General features: G+C 53.9%; 2 protein-coding genes across 2 annotated transcripts in view; one reads left to right on the top strand and one right to left on the bottom strand.

Moving 5' to 3' along the window:
- Positions 1-1,347: 1,347 nt before the first annotated feature.
- XRRA1 (X-ray radiation resistance associated 1) lies at positions 1,348-14,353 on the top strand (the record flags this gene model as incomplete). The annotated part of the gene is made up of 19 exons (XM_084497703.1): positions 1,348-1,438; positions 2,262-2,416; positions 2,641-2,712; positions 3,117-3,189; positions 3,908-4,005; positions 5,182-5,315; positions 5,800-5,898; positions 6,686-6,936; positions 7,086-7,126; positions 7,881-7,997; positions 9,037-9,130; positions 9,493-9,611; positions 9,923-10,174; positions 10,356-10,521; positions 10,629-10,741; positions 11,040-11,145; positions 11,792-12,300; positions 12,700-12,984; positions 13,195-14,353. 17 exons carry the CDS (start codon positions 1,348-1,350, stop codon positions 12,055-12,057), a joined length of 2,247 nt encoding a protein of 748 aa, XP_084353829.1. The 3' UTR covers positions 12,058-12,300; positions 12,700-12,984; positions 13,195-14,353.
- Positions 13,164-19,699, bottom strand: part of RNF169 (ring finger protein 169) — an 18,411-nt gene continuing 11,875 nt past the window's right edge. Inside the window, exon 6 of the mRNA XM_084497716.1 lies at positions 13,164-18,130. Within this exon, the coding sequence (XP_084353842.1) occupies positions 16,958-18,130 (1,173 nt within the window). The 3' untranslated portion in view covers positions 13,164-16,957. The remainder of the gene's footprint in view (positions 18,131-19,699) is intronic.

Raw genomic sequence — 19,699 nt, 5'->3', positions numbered from 1 at the left:
GGTGTTGAGGCGGTGCTGGGGTGTGCTGGGGGTCTAGGACGCTGTAGGGGACAGTTGAGGAGTGTGTCAGGATTGAGGGAGATGTGTGTGCAAGGTGGGGTGTGAGGGGGGTGTGCTTGGGGTGTGGTGGTGCAGGGATGTGGGGGTGCTGGTCAGAGACACACCAAAGCTTTTAGGTTGGAAAATCACAGAATCACAGAATTTCTAGGTTGGAAGAGACCTCAAGATCATCGAGTCCAACCTCAGACCTAACACTAACAGTCCTCCTCTAAACCATATCCCTAAGCTCTACATCAAAATGTCTTTTAAAGACCTCCAGGGATGGTGACTCCACCACTTCCCTGGGCAGCCTGTTCCAATGTCTAACAACCCTTTCGATAAAGAAGTTCTTCCTAACATCCAACCCAAAACTCCCCTGGCGCAACTTAAGCCCATTCCCCCTCGTCCTGTCACCAGGCACGTGGGAGAACAGACCAACCCCCACCTTGCTACAGCCTCCTTTAAGGTACCTGTAGAGAGCGATAAGGTCGCCCCTGAGCCTCCTTTTCTCCAGTTCTCCCAGTTCGCCTCGTCCGACCTCAAGCTGAAAGAGAAGCAAGTCTCGTGTGTTTTTCACAAACGCCCAAACCTCAGAGATTTCCTAATGTGACCCACTCACCACAAGGCACTTCATTTCCAGCACACCCATACCTTACCCCTGCTTTTGGCTGACTTTCCTCATTCCTGCGATGTCAAATTCACAGCCTCCTTCCTCTGTACCCCTGTGAAGCAAGACCTCAGAAATCCTGAGATTTAAAAGTCTTTTGTCATGTGTCACTGTGTGCCCTGTGCTACCACGATCTCACTGCTGTGACCCCAGCAGTTGTAGCATCACGCTGAGCACCTCTGTGGGTGCTGAGGCACCATCTTCACCCATACTGCTGGTGCTGTGCCTCATGCTACAGTTAATTAACGATGTAGCACCTCTGAACTTTAGTTCCAGGGGTTAAAAGGGGTGTGATTTTTTTTCCCAGAGCTGCCTCAGATTGCAATGGAAAAGAGCTGGGGGAAGGAGGAATGGGTAAAGCTGAAATTCCCTGGCTCACTGTCCACACAGCCTGACCCCCACACTCTCTGGTGTCTGCATTTTGCTCTCCTGAGATGGAAAATAATAGACATATGCCTATCGCCTCATTTTGTTCTCCATTTTAGAAGCAATGCTCCTCATGTGTCACTAACAGCGTTCCTTTGCATACAAGCTGATACTTAATTTGTGCCTACCTCTGTACAGCAAAGCAATGCTAGAGGCAGTCAAAATTTTAACCCATTTATTTGTTTCCCACTCTTCCCAGGAATACTGCAGTCGAGATGGCTACAACGGGACTCTATAAAATGGGTGACGGAAGCAATTATGCCACTAACTTTCCTGCCAGAAACATTTTGCACAGCAGTAAAGAAGGTGATGCTGAGTGCTGCAGAATTATGGCGTGTCCATAGGGCAGATCCACCAGCCACGCCAGATACATTTTAGGCCTAAGCTGGCCTAAAAAGTCTTAAAATTGTTTAAGACTGAAATGAAGAGGGCAGAATGTCTAAGGCATCTGTTCAGTGAGGGCTCTAGCAGGCATCTCAACATTATGGCAGGGGGGAAACAACATCTAAGCTTCAGGAAAGGCACATGGATAGCACGGCATGGTTCTTCATCAGTTCTGAGCCAGAGCTTCTTCATCTCTGGGGTTTGAGAGTCACATCTGTGAAATGCTTAGGAATGGCAGAAATGCCTTCTAATATTTGAGAAATAGTGGAGAGGTCAAGGGGCTGGAACACATAACCTTTTAGGAGAGGTTGAGGGCTCTGAGCTTGTTTTGTCTTGCCAAGAGGAGTCCGAGGGGGGACCAGATTGCAGCTTACAGCTGCCTGAAGCACAGCTACAAAGACAACGAAGCCAGACTCCTCTGAGTAGTGGCAGATGGTACAGCGAGGCCAAAAATTGCAGCCTGGCAGGTTTAGGTTGGATGCTAGCAGAAACTTCTGCACTAGGAGGAGGTGCAGGCCAAATTAGCCTGGGAGGTGGAGGAATTGCTAGGCAAAGCCTTGATGTTGCTGATGATCCTGCTTTGGGTGGGAGGGTGGGTTGGAGACCTCCAGAAGGCTCTTCAGCCCACATTTCTACGTCTCCTCTTCTGTGGCTGTGGCTGCAGCTTTCATGTTCTTATTTTAAATATATGGTCACTCAGCATTTTATATCCCTGCATTTCTGTTGTGCATTTTCATTGTGCCAGGGGCTGGGTGCTGGCTGCTGGCACCCATCGCCACCCCGCGGGCCTGGGCTGAGCCAGGAACCACCAGGGAGACAGCACAGCAGAGGAGAAAGCCCCCACGTTCTGCCCCTGTGGAAGAAAATAATGAAGACAATGTCCTGGATGAGCCATTTCTGGTGAGAGCCTCTCCCTCCTCATCTCCCTGCTACTTTCTTCCCCCTTGCTGTGACCCAAGCAAGGCTCCAGATGCTACCCTCACCTGGGGGTATCGCTCCGTGAGGAGGGGGACACCTGAGGCCTGGTTTTGGGGTTCAGGTCCCAGGAAGAGACATACGAGGTTGCTTACAGATGTGATGCAGGCCTTAACATTTCCTTTTTTTATTTTATTTTTTTCTTCCAGATGAAGCACCACTGTTTGAAGAACCCTTCTGACCTGTGTTCCGTGAACATAAGCAGCCAAAATCTGGTCTCTGTGAGTATCAGAGGCTCAAGAAATATTAGGGAACTGCCTTGAAAGTTGAAAAAAAAAATACTACATTAGTCCAGAAATCAAAGAAAACACCTCGGAACTTGTGGGCATCAGCTGTGGCCCAGGAGCCCTGTGACGTGCAGGGGAGCAAGGTCAGCAGTGGGGGCACAGAGGGGGCTTTGCTTTGGGGCTCAGCTAATCCAGGTCTTCTGGAAGCCAGCCACCAACTCAGCTGTGCTTTAAATGCTCTCCTTAGACAGAAAACCAAAGGAAGACCTAACAAAGTGCTATGATTTAGGCATTACGAGACACGGAGAGACCCACTCGTTTCAGATCAGTTCACAGCTTTTGTTTGTTTCATTTTGTTTTCCTTTGGTTTTAGTATACGTATCTATTTCTTTTTCCAGGCTAAAGAAGATGATTTTGAGAAATTTGATTGTGTTGCTTTTATAAATGCTGCTGAAAACCTGCTGACATTAGGTAAGGTAAAAAATAAATCTGTTTTTTTTTTTTTTTTTTTGGCATTACCAAAAAGCAAATCTTGCTTTTCAAGCCAGGGCAGCTTATGCTTGTCTAAACTCTGGTCTAGAGCTTTACAAAGAGTTTTCAGGTACACATACAGCTCTTTGCAGAATCGCTTCCTTTCTGTTACTGAGCTGAAATCCTTGCTCTAATTCCCTCTTTAGTGATGATAATCGCGTGCCACTGTGGTACCCTTTTTGTTATTAGAAACAAAGCTCTTTACAAAGAAAATCCCCACTTAATATATAGAAACATGGCATAATGAAACAACTTGTCCCAGAGGCTCGGAAGGCTAATGGGGGAGCTGGGAGGTGAATCCAAATCCAGTCATGGGCTCAGTTAATTTGAATAAGAAGGAAGGAAATCTGTTTATGGCTAGTAAAATGTATAAGCTAAATGTGCTGTCAGTAACTTTGAGCAACAATCCAGCTGGGGGAGGAAGGAAATGCACGAAAGCAAACCAGATGTCCAAGGAGTGGGCTGTTGGGGCGTTATATGTGGTAGGGACAATTGTCTAGTTGATTTGGCATTTTGTTTCAAATCTGCCAACTGCTAATTGTAGAATATTACAGAGTCCTGCTTGTTCCTGCTGGTTTTGGTCCGTGACAGACCCGGATGGGACCTGGCTTGTTCTGTTACTTCTGGTCTTCACCTGCCGGACTGTTTCCTCTTGCAGAGCCATTTCGGAAGTTTCCGGGGCTGCGGGAGCTGGAACTTTCCTTGAACGGCCTAAGAAATCTGAAAATCACTGCTGGAGACTTCCTGCATTTAGAAGTAAGATGGGGGGGACCTGAGACTTTGTTCATCTCCTCCCTCTTCACATAGCACCGAAGCCTAACGCGGAGCATTAACGTGTGTCCCTGCAGTGTGAGTTCTCTTAAATTGCAGGGTAATCCTCTCGTCCTGCTTCCTTGTGAAACCAGGACATCTCTTCTGCTGTCTCAGGGACCTTCACATCTTGCTTCCTCTCACAGATGCCCACTACTCAGCCCTTTACTCCTTGTTTCCCCGTCACGTGCCAACCCCCTTTGCTGTGGGATCCTCTCCACTCAGCCCATCATAGACTCCCCACAGTAGATCTTGTTGTCCTCCTCACCTCCACCCTTCTTTTATTCCTCATCCTGGCAGTGCCAGGCAGGTTTTCAGTCACCAGTGGCATCCTTCACCCGATTTTATATGATCCCTGGCAGATCCCCATCCTCCTCCATGCCCTGCTCTACCTCCCTGCATCCTGTCCTCCTCTCCAGGTAGGTTTCTGCAGTATCCCTGAGTTACAGGCTGCCTTTCTACAGCAAAAAAGTCTTATTTTTTTTCGCTTGTTTGTTTAAAAAAAAGTAAAAAGGGGCAAAAAGGATCCTAAATACAAGGAATGTGCCCGGGATGTTGTCTTCTCCCTCCAGCTTGGAGTGGTCCTGACCTCACCGAGCTTTGCTCTCTTCAGGGAGGTGACCCTGCCTGGATTTCTCTCTCACTCTTTACAGTTTGTGATTGCTGCTGGCTGGAAAGTTCTGCCTTCAAAAGCTTCTTTTTCGGCTCATCCAAAAGAATGGTTTGTGGCTTGGCGGTTGGCTCTGCAGGCTCTGCCAGCCTGGCTCACCGCGCTGCTGTGGTCCTGGCCTCCCTCCTGCCTGCAGGCTTCGGGAGGTCTCAAAACCCACGAGCCGTGGGAGAGCGTCTCCAAAGTGCCTCCGATGTGCTTTTGGTAGCTCGCTCAGCGTGTGACTCAGTCCGTGAGCACAAGCCCAGGTGCTGGAATTGAATTTCCAAGGCTTGTGAGGCCAGGTTGGACCCTGGCCAGCCCTGAGTGCCTCTGCCTGAGCAGCCTGGTCGCTGCCATCGGCCGTGGGGTGGGAGGTAGCGTGCTGGAAGGTTTTCTGTAAGGATTTAACATCCACCTGGGGAAAGCCAGGGTTCTTTGCTCCAGCAGGTGCTCTTTTCTGTTCCCTTCAGGACCTGGATCTCTCCTATAACAACTTATCCCCTGAGGATATTTGGACGTTGGGGGATTTGTCCCAGCTCAAGATCCTTCGCTTGACGGCCAACGGGCTTCGGACGCTGCCTCCGGACCTGGCAGGCTCCTGGCAGTGAGTGCAAGCAGCAAACGGGGCTTTGGGAGCTCCTGGTGTGCCCAGGGGATGCTCTGGGTGGGCAGGGGATGGAGCTGTGGGGCTGCCCTGATGCCCTGAGCTAGGATTGTGCCCACCCAGGGTATGGCTCACCCAGAAAGGGACCTCCAGACAGTGATTCAGCACCATGAGCAGGGTGCTCATTTATTCCTCATTAATTAAACCCTTCCCATGGAGCTTGCCCGCATGTGTGCGGCTATCGGAGATAAGGCTCTGAGCTAGGTGGCCTTTCAGACTGATTGGATTTAGCTGCTTTTAGGGGAGGATATCAGTTTCCTCTTCAAAAAATGCTGACAGCCCCAGCCCTGTCTCTCAGAGGAGCGAGAAGATACATCTTCCCCCAGCAGATGATGTGTTTTTCACCCCTCTTTGCCTGAGTATGCTGTTAATGAGCTATTAACGAGCCTCTTCTTGCTATTAATGAGCCTCTCTGTATTCACAGCGCTGCTCAGTTAAGATTTCCATCTCTAGAGGTCCTGGTGCTGGATGACAATCACCTGTCAGACCCGGGCGTCTTCCTGAGCCTCTCTAATCTCTGCAGGTAAGCCAGCACCTGGCAGCAGCAGCGCTGGCTTTTGGGGGCTGGCGGCTCTCTCCATCAGCTGCCGCACAGCAACAACCTTTAAAAGAAACCCCAAATCTTTGGGATTCACTCGGGTCCTTCCCTGTGTACTCCCAAATGCTCCTGAGTGGTAGCAAACAGCCAAACCCAGCAGATGGCTGCTAAATCAGATCCTGCCCTGGCTGTCTGCTGATCTCCAGGTCCGATATGAGAAAACAACAGTTGCTTTCTCTGTTTTCCCTTTTCTGCCCCAATTTGTCCTTAGTTCCAGCGCAGCAGTGCTATGAAATTCTGAGGATCAGCTCCTGTTCTTTAACATGGGCTTTCGTGGTTCAGCCAGAGAGGAGCCACTAGGAAAGGGGGCAGTGATGTGCCCCTCAGCTGAGCTGTGAAGGGTTTGGGTAGGGTGCAGGGAGGTCCTGATGTCACCTGGTGACCTGGAGGTGGGAATGGGGCCTGGCTTCTTGGCTCTGCCAGGATATTCCCAAAAGAAGCTGAGGCTGGGGGAGTGGCGTGCAGAGTTTTGGGTTTCTGCTCTTCCCTGAGCTCTCCTGCGGCCCCGGTGGTGATGTTACACCCAGGGTTTGGATTTTTTTGGATTGCGTCAGGAGAGGAGAGGATTGGGGCAGCAGGACGGGGGTTTCGGGCTGGCTCTGAGCTGCTGCTGGGCTCCCAGCGAGGAGGCAGCTCGAGGGCCAGCTCCCTGCCCTGCGGCTGCCAGGAGGAGCAGATGGCTCTGTGTGTGTGCATTTCTTCTTTCCTCTAGCCTGAGGGAACTGAATCTGGACAGAAACGGGATTTCAGCGGTCCCCTACCTGCACCAAGCAGAGAGCAGGCACTTCTTCCTCCACCCCGCGCTGGACGACGGCACTTTTAGGGCAGAGTGGTACCAGTCCCTGAGCAGCCTCCAGCAGCAGCCCCAGCACCGGGGCACGGAGGTGCCAGAAGAGCTGGAAGGGAAGAAAGGGCAGCTTGAATATTCCGTGTCACGGAGCAACGGGGATCCACCAAGGAGGGGTGAGCAGTGCACGCCTCTCCCTGCCCTCGCTGAGGCTGTTTTGGTGGGACAGGGCTTGGTTGAAGCCTGGCTTTTCCAGGTCGGGGCCAGCTGAGCCCTCAGCTTCATGCACTGCACACCCAAACCCTCCCTTTGTGTTTTATTTCAGAGGTCCCGCTTGATTCTGGCTTTCAGGGATGCCCGGTGCTGGTAAGAACCATTGGCTGAGCTGTGGTTTGGGGTGCAGGCTCCAAAGCTTCCCTTCCCCTTCCCTTCAACCCCCTTTTTTTAAGCTCACCAGTACTGCCCAGACTCTGGGTGCTGCAAGCAATTATTGTCTGCCATAAGGAAGTTTTTCCTTAAATATTTGAGCTTAAACTTGCATTGCTTTCAAATGGAAGCTGGGGAGCTCTTTGCTCATGCAAACACACACACGTAGGCTCCCTGCGTGGGGCAGTGAGCTCTGCAGCTCAGGTAAGGACCGAAGCTCAGGTGCCTGGAGTTCACGTGAAGGCTTCTGAGGGCTTTCGAGGCACGCAGCAGGGAGCAGGAAGGGAATGAGAGCTCTTGGCTTCCCCTTGCCGTGTCCCTGCTGAGCGGGCACTGGTTTCCTAAGGAAATATTTTAAAGGCCCTTTCTCAATCTGCCACCAACTGTGGAATGAGCAAAGCTGCCACCCAACTGCCACCAGCTGGCTCAGAGTCACCACCTTACCGTGGTGATAAAGGGGTTTTGTGATTTGAGACACCAATTTCCAGCCTGTCTGGAGCCTTGGACTGATAACATGCTGCCTCTCTCTGCCTGATTCCTGCCTCAGAGGCTTTTACCACAAGCCCAAGCTCTGGAGCACAGCAGGCAGCAGTTGGGGAAGCACCAATATTAATGGTTTCAGTGCTCGTGGAGGTGTTGCCGTCTCTTGTGGAGCCTCTGGAGCGGTGCCTCACCCTCTTTTTCCTCTCTTTAGGGTGTTTCCAGGGACGGGGGACCACCTGCCTCAAAGACTCTGCCTGCTCCCTCTGTGCGCGGAGACATTTGTGCTCCGTTTCCAGAGCTGCAGCGCCTCAGCCTGGCCTTCAACAAGGTGATTTGGGCCCCGTGGCTCGGCGTGGGTGCACAGATTCAGCTGCCTGAGCCCCAGGTTAGTTCCCCTGGAGATATCCTGGCCCCTGAGGCAGGGGGGCACAGCTCTCCGTGGTGTCCATCTGCCACCGACAGGGACATCTCAGGCATCCAGCATCGCTCAGGTGGGACAGGACACCTGCGAGGCAGCTGAATTGTGCTCAGATTGTCTAAACCCCTGCTTTATCTTCTTCCTCTTCTTCTTCTTCATTTCCTTTGTCTTTTTCTTCGTCTTCATCTTCTTCTTCATTTTCTTCTTCTTCTTTGACTTCTTCTTCATCTTTGTCTTCTTCTTCGTCTTCCTCCTCCTCCTTCTCCCTCTCCTTTTTTCCCCCTTTCCTTACCCTTTAATTAAATTATCCGTATCTCAACCCATGAGCCTTTTTCTTTTTTCTTCCTTCTTTTTTCTTCCTTCTTTTTTCTTCCTTCTTTTTTCTTCCTTCTTTTTTCTTCCTTCTTTTTTCTTCCTTCTTTTTTCTTCCTTCTTTTTTCTTCCTTCTTTTTTCTTCCTTCTTTTTTCTTCCTTCTTTTTTCTTCCTTCTTTTTTCTTCCTTCTTTTTTCTTCCTTCTTTTTTCTTCCTTCTTTTTTCTTCCTTCTTTTTTCTTCCTTCTTTTTTCTTCCTTCTTTTTTCTTCCTTCTTTTTTCTTCCTTCTTTCTTCTTTTTATTTCCCAGCACACTTTATTCTCCCTCCCCTCTTCTTTTGAGGGCAGCTTTTCACTCTCTTTTGAGTGAGAGAGCAGAGTGAGTTGCCTCACTCTGGCCAACCCGGAGCTGTCCAACAGGGTAAAACCACCCCAACCCCCTGCGGTGTGATCGTGCAGCTCTGCTTGCTTGCAAAACATCTCTGGTTTTGGGATGCCACCTCCCTCCTCCTCCTCTCCTCCCTGCTGCATGCATCTGCGCAGTGCTGGGGCCCTGATGTGTTGGAGGGCTGTGTTTTTTGGGGTGAAACTCTACCGATTTGGTGACAGCTGAGTGGTAAATCGTTTTCTCTTGCAGATTGCAGCTGAGACAGCCCTCTTACCCGTGGCTTTCTTCCCGAGGCTGAAGGAGCTGACGTTCCACAACAACCCCCTCACCACCACCCGGAGCGGTACGGTGGGAACCTGGCTCCCTGGGGTGCTCCTGCCCTCCTGTCCCTCCTTCTGTCCCCTCTCTGCGACAGGGACCCCTTTGTCATTGTCACTTGGTGTTTGGACACCCCTGCCCTGCTGGCCCAGGCCCCCAAAAAGGTGCTTTGATTGTGAAAAAGCAACTCCATGAGCAGGGCTCTTGCAAACACCATTTCAATGCCCTGCTGCTGCTCCTGGCCCCTAAAAGCCCTTAAAATCCCCACCAGGACTGCAACGATGCAGTTTGAGGCTCAGTTTTGCTCCCCAAATACTGTTTATCCCCCGAAAATCCAAGGTTCCTCCTCCAAGGGGATAAATCCTGATGAACCCTTGCCTCCAACAGGGCAGCCTCCTCTGCTGACCCGGCTCCTCCAGCAGAGGTTGGGGATTAAACTCGTTCGCCACAGGAGCCTGGCTGCGGGGCGCTGGCACTTCTCCATCCCTCTCAAAGCCAGCCGCAAGGTGAGGCAGGGAAAAAGGGGTTTGTCCTAGGGCAGGGACAAAACCCTGGCTGCAGTATTTGGGGCGGGGGGGGGGGCACGGGAAGAGCTTTCAGGACCCCAGTGGGGTTGGTTAGGGTGGAGGGAAGGATTGGAGGGGTTTTATTCTGCATCAGGCTGGGGTGTCCAACCCCCAGTTCCTCTCTTATTGCCCAGGTGAGGTTTGTAACTGGGTTTTTGGGTCCAATCCTGCCCCTCGGCCTCATCCGAGGGATTTATGGGGGGCTGAAGCTGCTGCCGGGCTGTCCCCTGAATGCCTCCGTGTCCCTCCAGGTCTCGTCGCATCTCCCTAAGGTCAAGAAGCAGCCGCTGGAGGCTCCTGCTGAAACCTTGAAGCCTCTGCCAGCCGAGAGAGGAGCTGGGCCTCCAAATCTGCCCCAGCTTCTGCCTCCCCTCGGCCCCACACCTACAGCACTGAGCGGGGAAGGTGGCAGCAGCAAGCTGGGGGTGCTGGGGCACCAGGAACACAGCTCCAGGCCTCCCAGCACAGCCCCGGAGGAGGTGGAAGCCTTCTTCATGACTCAGGTGTGTGTCTGCAGAGGATGGGGATGGACCTTTCCCCCCCTCCAGTGCCTGCTCCCACCGTGAGGTGGTGGCTGCGTGGCTCAGGGCCACCAGGAGACCCCTCTGACCCCAGCAGGGCAGGCTCTGGTTGATTTTTCCTGCTGAAAATGCTGCTGTGAACCTTTGGTTTTGCTTCTCCCAGGTGGAGGATGTGTCTGGGCCCCGGCCACGACCCGTGGCAGAGGACAGGCTGGAGAAGAGGAGCGAGCAGGGCGAGGAAGAGACCCCCTGGGCTGTTCCAGAGCGCTACAAGGGCTACGAGGAGCTGCTCGGGGGGGACACCGACCCCGATTTTATCGAGCCAGTTGGTGAGCGAGGAGAGCAGAGGGCTCTTAGCAGGCTGCTGAGGGCTTTGGTCTGCTCTGAGCAAGAAAAGAGCAGCAAAAGCTGCTGTTGTCCCCTTTTTGGTTCACAGGGATCCAGAAGAACGTGCAGGCCCTCTACTACATCCTGAATCACCCCCTGGTTTACCGCGATGCCAAGCCATGCCTGGACAGCTTGCAGAAGCCCTACGTGCCTCGAAAAAAGGTAAAGGGAGCAGATGTGGAAGGAAGAACAGCATTGTTGGTGTCTGGAAGTGCCCCTGAAGCAACGGTGCAGCTCTTGGGTGGTGGAAAGCTGCTCCAGTATTGCTTAATACATTGATAATCTTAGCTCAGTGTCTAAAACAGAGCAGCTCGGCCCCAAAAACTAGAGTCCATCTCACCCACCTCCTGCAGAAGCACAGGGTTGTGTTAATTTGGGAGAGGGAGCAGGAGAAGGAGGTGGAGGATCGTGTCCCCGGCCGTCAGGCACGCTGCAGCCTCCTGCTCTTCCTTCCCTGCAGCACGGGAGGATGCCCGGCCCTCCCGCCCGCAAGACGAAAGCCGAGGTGCTGGAAGGGATCCTGATGGCCATGAGGAACACCTCGACCGTCACCAGCATCCCCTTGGGTACGTGCCCACCCTCCCACTCTCTTCTCTTCACCTCACTGCAGATTTTGGGGCAGGATCTGAGCAAAAAGGTGTCCCTGAGCTCGGCGGGTATTGGGAACGGAGGCTCACCTGCTTGCTGCAGCCTCACCCCACGTCCCTGAGCCCCTCGACCTCTCGAAATGTTGCCCCTGGTGCTCTAGCTGTGGGATTGTGGAGGAGGAAATGCAGAGCAGACACTGCTGGAGGCTCTGGGCCCTACAACTGGGAGTAACCCTACAACTGGGAGTAACCCATACCCGTCTCCGAGGGAAACAATCTTGGAATAAAAGTCTCCGAGGGAAAAAAATCGTGGAATTTGCCCCGGAGATGATGCAGGATTTGGGTCTTTGGGCACTGGCCAACTTTTATCTGTCCCAGCCCCTGTGGTGGCACGATCCTGAACCGCTAGCACGAGCCCACGTTTCCTACCTGGCTCCTCCCCCCTGCACTAATTGGGGAAAGAGGAGTGGAAAAGGGAATAAATTAGGCTCTAAGAGGCCACGCAGACACCTGTATTCCCTCTGGAATTGCTCAGGACCCCTCCCAGCCCCGCTCCCTGAGCCCCCTGGGTTTCCAGGGCTGGAGTTGCTGGCAGGATTCATCGCTCTGCTCCCACTTTTTCCAGCGTCTGCTTTGCAGAAGAGGAAATCCAGCCCCAGGACGTACCGGGAGGCGCTGAGGCTGATGGAGGAGCTCCAGGAGGTGTTGGAGAGCGGCGAGGAGCCGGCCCCGGGCACGGCCAGGCTCTCGGATGAGGTGCCGGGGATCAAAGCTCTGCTGGCGGAGGCAGCTTCCAAGCAGGGGAACCCTGAAAAGTTGCAGCTGCGAGGGAAAAAAGGGGCCAAGAAGGTGCCCAAAAGGAAGGCTGCGGCACAGCCAGTGCTTGAATAAAGCGCCCAGATCTTTGCCTTCATGGATAAATTTGTTCTTTTTTTTTATAATTTATTTGGAATCATTTTTCCCCTCCTGAGATTGGAAAATCGAGAGCGGGGAAAAGGTTCACCCGAGGCTCTCAGCCAGCAAATTCCAGCTTAAAAGCACCCAAAACACCTCACCAAAACACCCGAAATGCTTCGATGGTGGCACGGGAAAGCTGTTTGCTCACTGTCATGCTCTGCAGCTCCTGTAAATAAGGTGTGTGCTCCCCATCCCTGCACCAACCCGACCTGTAGGAGAACTGCTGCGCTCCCCGGGCACTGCGGGGAGGTTTTGGCAGCCCCGAGCAGCAGCACGGTGCCCGCCCTGCCTGCTCTGAATGTCACCGTGTCCCTGTTGTCACCAGAGCAGGGCTGGCCTCGGGGCTCTGCCTGCTGGACCTGAATGTGCTTGGGGAGCTGAGCCCAAAAACAGTCATTAAAAACCCAAATCTAGCCCAAAAAGAGCTGCACCAATGCAACCAAGGGGTCGGGCAGCTAATAGGAACGAGGGGAGACGTGGAGGATAAGCAGCACCCCCTGCCTGCTTAACTACACGATGATTATGTCATTATACTCACCTTTACCCCTTTTTTTCCCCCAAAATATTCACCAACAGCCTCACCCAGCCAGGACCACCCGTGACCCTCTCAGAGCAGCCCGCAGGAGGATGCTGCTGCCTTCCCCCGCCCGGCGACTCGAGCAGAAAGAGGCAGCTCGCTGGCACAACCTCCTTTTATTCCGTTTCGACCTCTGCCTCCGTCCTGCAGCTTCGAGTCCGCGGGGCCGAGCGCCCGCGAGCAGGATTCGCTCGGCTCCACGCCGCGGAAGCCACGACGCCGTGACGGACGCCCGCCTGGCGTTTCGCACCCACGTTTTACACATGCAAGTGAACGGCCTCCCGGTAACTTCCAGCACTTTTAAAACATTTGGGGGAAGCCACGGGGAGGGAGGGGGGGTTCAGCTGAGACCCCAAAAACCGACCGCAGTCTTTCACCGCAGCGGCGTTCCCGACGGCGAGCTGAGAACACTAAAGCACAACGATTGCAAGCGCGGTGGGAGAGAAGTGCAGCAACATCTAGCTTTGTTTTTTTTTTTGTTATTTTTTTAACAGTTTGACAGGAAACACCGAGAAAAACCAGGCAGACGCAACCCCCCCCCCCCCCCCTCCTTGGTCAGCAGTCGAAGATTTCCCTGTTTGCATAGTGAGGAGCTAATTTGAGAGCCGTCGGGTGCTTCGCCGTGCTTTAAAAGGTGAGGGGAAAAGGTTTTTTTAGGAGCTTTGCACCGTTTTTATCAGAGCTGCACCGCGCCTGGAGCTTGCTGCCACGGCCCAGCTTCGCCGAGCGCCGCCGCCGGCGAGGAGCAATCCCTCCGAGCCCCGAAAAGGAGCGAGGGGAAGGCTTTTGGTTGAGCAGCGAGGAGCTGGGGGCTCCGCGGGGTTCTCAGAGCAGCTGGTTTGAAAGCGGGGAGCGAGTCTTTAAGGCTCCGACCTCCCCCTTGCTTCCCCTCGCTCACATCCACAGAAGCGCGGGTTCAGGCGATGCTGCAGGACTACGGCATGTACAAGAGCAGGTGGAGGAAAAAAAAAATACTGAGCCTATAGAACAACATCATACAATCATCTCGTGGGAAGCCTTTTTTTTTTTTTTTGGCACTTTTCCTTCGGGTGGCTGTCCTGGCCGCCTCCGAGCACGGGATTTTACTGGTGGTGCGGAGAGCTCCCCGGAGTCCGAGGTGTTTTTTGCGGAGTCTGGTGGTGTCTTTGGCGGATTTGGCCACCAGGTTATCGCCCCCTCGGGTCTCAGGGAGGTGCCTCGAGCCCCGGGGGGGTGCCTCGAGCCAGCTTTTGCCCTGGTTTTGCTCCTAGGAGTGGGATATCGAGGACAGCTCCACGTGGTGGGAGGATGCGCAGCGCCCGAGGACGGCGAGGACGGCTCTGTCGCGGCGAGAAGGCGGCTGCAGGAAGGAGGAGGGTGAGAAATTGCTGCCCAGCAAGCATCAAGAAACCCTCGGTGTCACTTTAGGGCCTCTGCAGATCCTGAGCTGCATCCAGCAAGAAATATTTTGCTTCTCAGATGGCACGCAAAGGAAGCGCCTGCCCGCTGCAGTGCGCGAGGCTGGGAATCTCTGCTCTTTCACACAAAGTTATGTACAATTCTTTGTTTATTTTATTTTTTTGTGCAAGCTCCAATGACCTCACACGGCGTTAAATGAAGAAGACATTCGTCGTCGCTTCAAACCACCCCGAATCCCCGAAGCTGGCAGTGACGTGGGGGGGAATCGAGGCCAGCAGCTCGCCGGGAGCTGGATGGGGAGCGGGACCTTGCCAGCCTCTGCCTCCACCTTTAAGCAGCTGCCATCGAGCCGTGGTTTTCTCCGAAGGCTGAAGTCAGCAGGCTGGGATCCTGCAGGCACAGAGCTCCGCGAGAGGTCAAGAAAATTAACATAAAAAAAACCCTAAATATTTATATAACCTTTTTCCTTTTTTTTTTCTTAAAAAAAAAAGATATTTAAAGACACTGGCCTGGTGCATTGGACTTCAAAATCGTTTTTAGGAGGGGGAAAGGATACATTCAGCGTGTAACCCCCCTGTAAACGTAGTTTGGGTTGTGCAGGGTTGCTCAGAGAGCGCTGGCAGCACCGGCACGGAGGGAACCAGCGCAGCCAGAAAGGAGAAAACCGTCGAGGGAAGGCTGCTGGGGGCTCAAGGGATTAACCGCAGGCAAAGGGCAGAGCCCAGGGGATTTGTATGATTGATAATAAACCTGGATGAACTCAGGAAGTGCACGCTTTAAGTTAAAACAGCAGGGGGAGAAAAAAAAATAAGAAGAAATTCTGGGTAAAAGCTGTGGGTTTGCATCCTGAGCTCGTTCTTCAGAAACCGCTGCAGAGGGCGAATTCGGGCCACGGCTCCTCGTCTCCGCGCCGCTCTCCTAGGTCCAGTCGGGCTCTCACGACTCCTTTTCATCCCAATTCACCTCCGGGTACGTGAGCAGGATTCGGGTGGAGTCCGAAGAGCCGCGCCTGATGCGGCAGCACCGTGCGAGGGGGCAGCGACCGGGGCTGGGTTCGGCTTCGGCCATCCAGTAGTTTGTGTGTAAGGAGATACAGGGTTATATAGATAGAGATATATATTACGGAATCCTTGCTATAAGATTTCTCAAAACCAAAGTGTCGATCTGTTGAAATATAGTATTTAAAATATATAAATTTTATCCATTAAAATATAAGATTTCTTTTTTTTTTTTTTTCTTTTTTTTTTTCCTTTTTAAAAAAAAAATCCAGTTCGAGGCGGAAAACGCGCCAGGGTCCTTGCAGTTACCACGAGCGTGCTGGGAGAGTAAAAGAAAACCAGTTCCCTTTTTTTAAAAAAAAAAGGAGAAATTGGGCCATTTTGAAGATAAATTCGGGAGGAATTTGGGCAACGATGATTTTCTGGGTCTGTACAACCCCTTCGTGCCGTGGGCACGGGGCGTTCAACCCGTGCTTTGGTTCCATCCTGGGAATGTCCCTTGTCCCCTGGCACCGAGGGTCCCCAGCGAACACACTGCAAGCGCTTTTAGAGCCCGATTCCCAGAAATAACCCAAGGAATCACCCCGAAGGATGGGGAAGAGAGGTGAAAGGAAGCAGAGCCCGGAGGACGGCTGCAACCAGAGGCCACGTCTGGGTAGGGACGTGCCCGACCTCGTGCCCCGAGGTGGAAATCTGTAGTGTTATCGCTCGCCTGAGCTCTCGTAGTGGTTCCAACCTGTGGGTGGCAAGCTCGGGGCACGGGGAGGGCAGATTTCACCCCGTGTACCCCCAAACCCCTGCCAGGAACTCGTTGGGTGCTGGGAGAGGGCTTAGGGGTGCCGAGAGCCTGCAGGGCACCCGCCACCTCCTCCTTAGGGCCAGCGTCCCCCTTCCTTTCTCCTCCCTTCCTTCCCCCTTGGATCCCTGAGCAGGAAGGAGAAGAAACCCTGGGAGAAAAGCTGCACGAGCTCAAGCTTCCCGCTATCATGACCACGAACATAAAATGTCCTGTGAAATCCTGATTTTACGTCCTTTCTCTGCTACATTTTGGCCTCCCACTTGATGAAGCAACCTCGGCTCGTGCAGCCAGCGAGGCGCGTTCATCTGTCACCGCTACAGCAGCACAAAGCCAGGCCTCCCTCGCCAACAGCCCGCCTGCTTTCAGCTTAAATCCAGCCAGGATGCACAAATATTCGGCTAATATTAAATCTGATCACCGCAGCATCAGGAGAAAGGGGCAGGCGGAGAGGAGCTCGCTCCTCCCAGGACCTCCTTTCCTCCCCACGAGCAGAGCTCCGGGTGCTCCCGGCACAGCGGGATGGCGAGGCAATGCCTGGACGAGGTCCTTCGGGTGAGAAAAACCTCAATAACCTCAAAACATAAATAATAACCCCAAAACATTCGCCCAGAGGCTGAGGCTGGAGGCACCTCTGGGTCCGTCTGGTCCAACCCCTGCTCAGAGCGGGGTGCTGAGGACCCAGGACCCCATAAAACCCTTCTTGTTAGGGGAACCCCAGAGGCACCCGCGCTGCAGTGTGTTCGGGGGGGCTGAGGGACCTCTTTCAGACCCATGGACCAGCCAAGGCTGGAGGAGTTTTTGTGTTTTTTCTTTTTTTCCCCCTTTTTCTTGAAATCTGTAAGGACTCTGGCTCCTCTCCGAACTGGACCTCCAAACGCCTTACCACCGAAAACCGAAAAAAAAACCAAACCAAACCAAACCAAAACAAAAAAAAAAAACAAAAACAGAAACAAAACAACGGCGTGGGTGGAAGCATGACAAAAAAAAAATAGCTTTCCTCTAAGACAATCCCAGAAACCTCATCGTCCTCTAAGCAAGGCAACGGCGCCCGGCGGCGCTACTCTACTTGGCGCCCAGCGTGCTCTTGGAGCGCAGCAGGTAGCGGTCCACCCGGACTTTCCTCCTCTCCACCGTCCTGTTCTCGCTGTCGAAAATCCTCTGCAGGTGCAGGGCCAGCCTCCTGTCCTCCTCCTCCTGCTGGAGCTTCTGCTCCACCTCCCTCACCAGCCTCTCCTCCGGGGCCAAGGCGGCGTCCCCCGCTGCGTGCCGCAGTCTCTTGACGGTGCCGTTGTGCTCCAGGTGCTTCGTTTTGCAGCGCCTTTTCCTCCCCCGGCGCAGCGCCGGCGGCTGCTCGCCGATGATGCCCTCGAAGGAGCTGTTCTTCACGTGGATCTGCTCGCCGCTGCTCAGGTATTTCAGCTGTTTTTTCCCCGGCGGCTTGACGGGGACGGGCAGGGGGCCGCCGTCGGGCAGCGCGGCGCTCACCCCCACGAGCCTTCTGCTCAGGGTTTTGGGGCCGAGGGGCAGGGAGGATTTCTCCACCGCCGCTTTCGTTTTGGGGTCGGGGGCTTCGGGCAGGCGCGGGGGGAGGGAGGCGAGGCTGTCGCCCGTCGGTAAGGCCTGGGGATCTCGGGGTTTCTCGCTCCCTCTTCCCGGCGTCGTTTGGCTGATGGAAGGGAAGAAATCCAGCTCGGGGCGAGGAGCTCCCGATGGATCAGGGGGGAGCTGCTCATCCTGAAGCGCTGGCGGCTCTCGGTGGCACAGGTTGGACCCGTCGGGACCCGTGGGGTCCTCCCCGGGCTCCGAAGCCGAGGACGTAAGGGTGGCTTTGTTGGAGAGAGTCTTTTTCACCTGGCGCTCCTGGAAAATCTGCTCCCACTTCTTCAGGATCCTGGGGCTGGCCTCGTAGGTGGTCGGCTTCTGCAGGCTGCGGCTGAGGTTCCTCGGGGTGGATTTGATAATGAGAGGGCTGAGGACCCGGCCGTCCGGGAGCCTTTTGGGAGGGGTGCAAGGGGAGCAGACGATGGGTTTGAAGTGGTTGAGCTCCTCCGAGATGCTGTCGTTGCTCTCGGGGCTGATGGAGCGCTCGGGTTTGTGCAGGGCAGGGAGGGAGGAGGCGGCGCTGAGCACCGGGCGCTTCTCGGCCGTCAGGTCGGGGGCGGAGAGGCAGCGGTGGTTCTGGGTGGACGACAAAACGCCCAGCAGAGGCGTCGAGGCGCTGGTGACGGGGGGAACCTGCAAAGGAAGGCGGCACCGCTCACAAAGCTGCTCGGGGAGGAGGGTTTGGGCAAGCGAGGGAGGGGAGCGGCCACCGCCGCGGCTTACGGCACAGCAGGGAGGATGTGGGGCGTAAGCAGGGGGCACCAGACCCCGGGATAACCCAGGGTTTGAGTTTATTTTAGTATAAGAGCTGCTCTTTGGGCTGCTGGGTGCACACAAGCAGCAATCCCACCCAAAAAAAGCACCCCTGAAGCAATGCGAGAAGCTGAGAGGCAGCTGGAGGAAGCCACGCTCCTCAAGGGAAGCTCCTCAAGGGCTTTTTGTCCCCTGTGAACCCACAGGAGAGGAGGAATAAATACTCAGCCTGGGTTTATCTCACTCCTAAGCAAACCACCAGGAGGGAAGGGCTCTGGCAGAGCTTACGAGGAGCATCTCCAGCACCCCCTCCTGCTGCTCCTACGCCCGGGACGCGGCAGAACCCAGCCACAAATACATTTACGCACTGATGGGAATGGCATTCTTATTTTTTTCGAGGTGAAATGATTTTATCCAGCTGCTAACCTGGGAGCCCTGCCCTGCTGCAGCCAAAGGAAGAGTGGTTTCTATGATTTTGGGGTCAAAACAGATTTGTGGAACACCCTCGCAGGGCAACTCTTCGTTGGCCAGGCCCACGAAACATCTACTTGAAGAGGAAAAAAAAAATGCCTGGGGAGGCAGGGGAGTTACAGATCCCGTGTTTTGAGCTCAATTTATCTTCTGTCAACCTCCCCAGGGACTGGACCAGGCTTTTAACACGGGACTGACCAAGGTCCATGCCCGAAACCTTGGGGATGCCAGCCAGGTGCTCACTGGGGTCAACCTCACGTACTGACGGGGATGTCACCAGATCCCAAATGTCATCCCCCAACCAAGCTGACCTTCCAAAAGTGGTTGAGGGAGGAGAAAACCTCATGGGTGTCATGGCATCATGGCCTCGAAGCATGTTGTATCCCCACGTCTCCCATTTTGGACGTGGTGACACCCAGCGCCGGTGCTCCCTTGCTAAGCTGCACTGCCCAAAGCCACCAGGACCCTTGAGAAAGCTGCAGCCACCAGGAAATTCACTTTTTCTCTGGGATCTGAGGGAAGCAGGACCTGGCCAACTCTTCCCGTGGCAGAGAGCTCGGTGAAAGCGCAAAAGAAAGCGCGCTCGCACCAGGCGAGCAGTGAGTTTTGCTCCTGCTTTGGAAAGAATAGGGGAGAAAGAGGATTTTTTTTTCTAAACTTTAAAAAAAATAAAATCTCTTTAATTGTCTGGAGATTCAGCCTTGGCAAGAAAATGAATTACCAAACAAAGGAGGGAAAGAGCCCTTCCAATTACGCCACAAAGCCAACAAAGAGCTCTGCCAGCCGTCCAACTCTCCTGCTCTGTAATTCCCGACCTCGCAGGATTTTGCTGTGAGCTGCAGGGAGCAGATCAGCCTCAGGGCAATAACGCGGCCCCAGCAACACCCCAGAGCACCAGGACTTTGTATCTGCAGATTGCTGGCGTTGGATGACCTCAGATAAAGGCAGGGAAGACATCAAAGCCTTCCCCGCCCCGCC

Source organism: Aythya ferina, assembly GCF_964211825.1.
Source record: "Aythya ferina genome assembly, chromosome: 1".
Classification (NCBI taxonomy): domain Eukaryota; kingdom Metazoa; phylum Chordata; class Aves; order Anseriformes; family Anatidae; genus Aythya; species Aythya ferina.
This window is presented reverse-complemented; position numbering and strand designations above follow the sequence as displayed.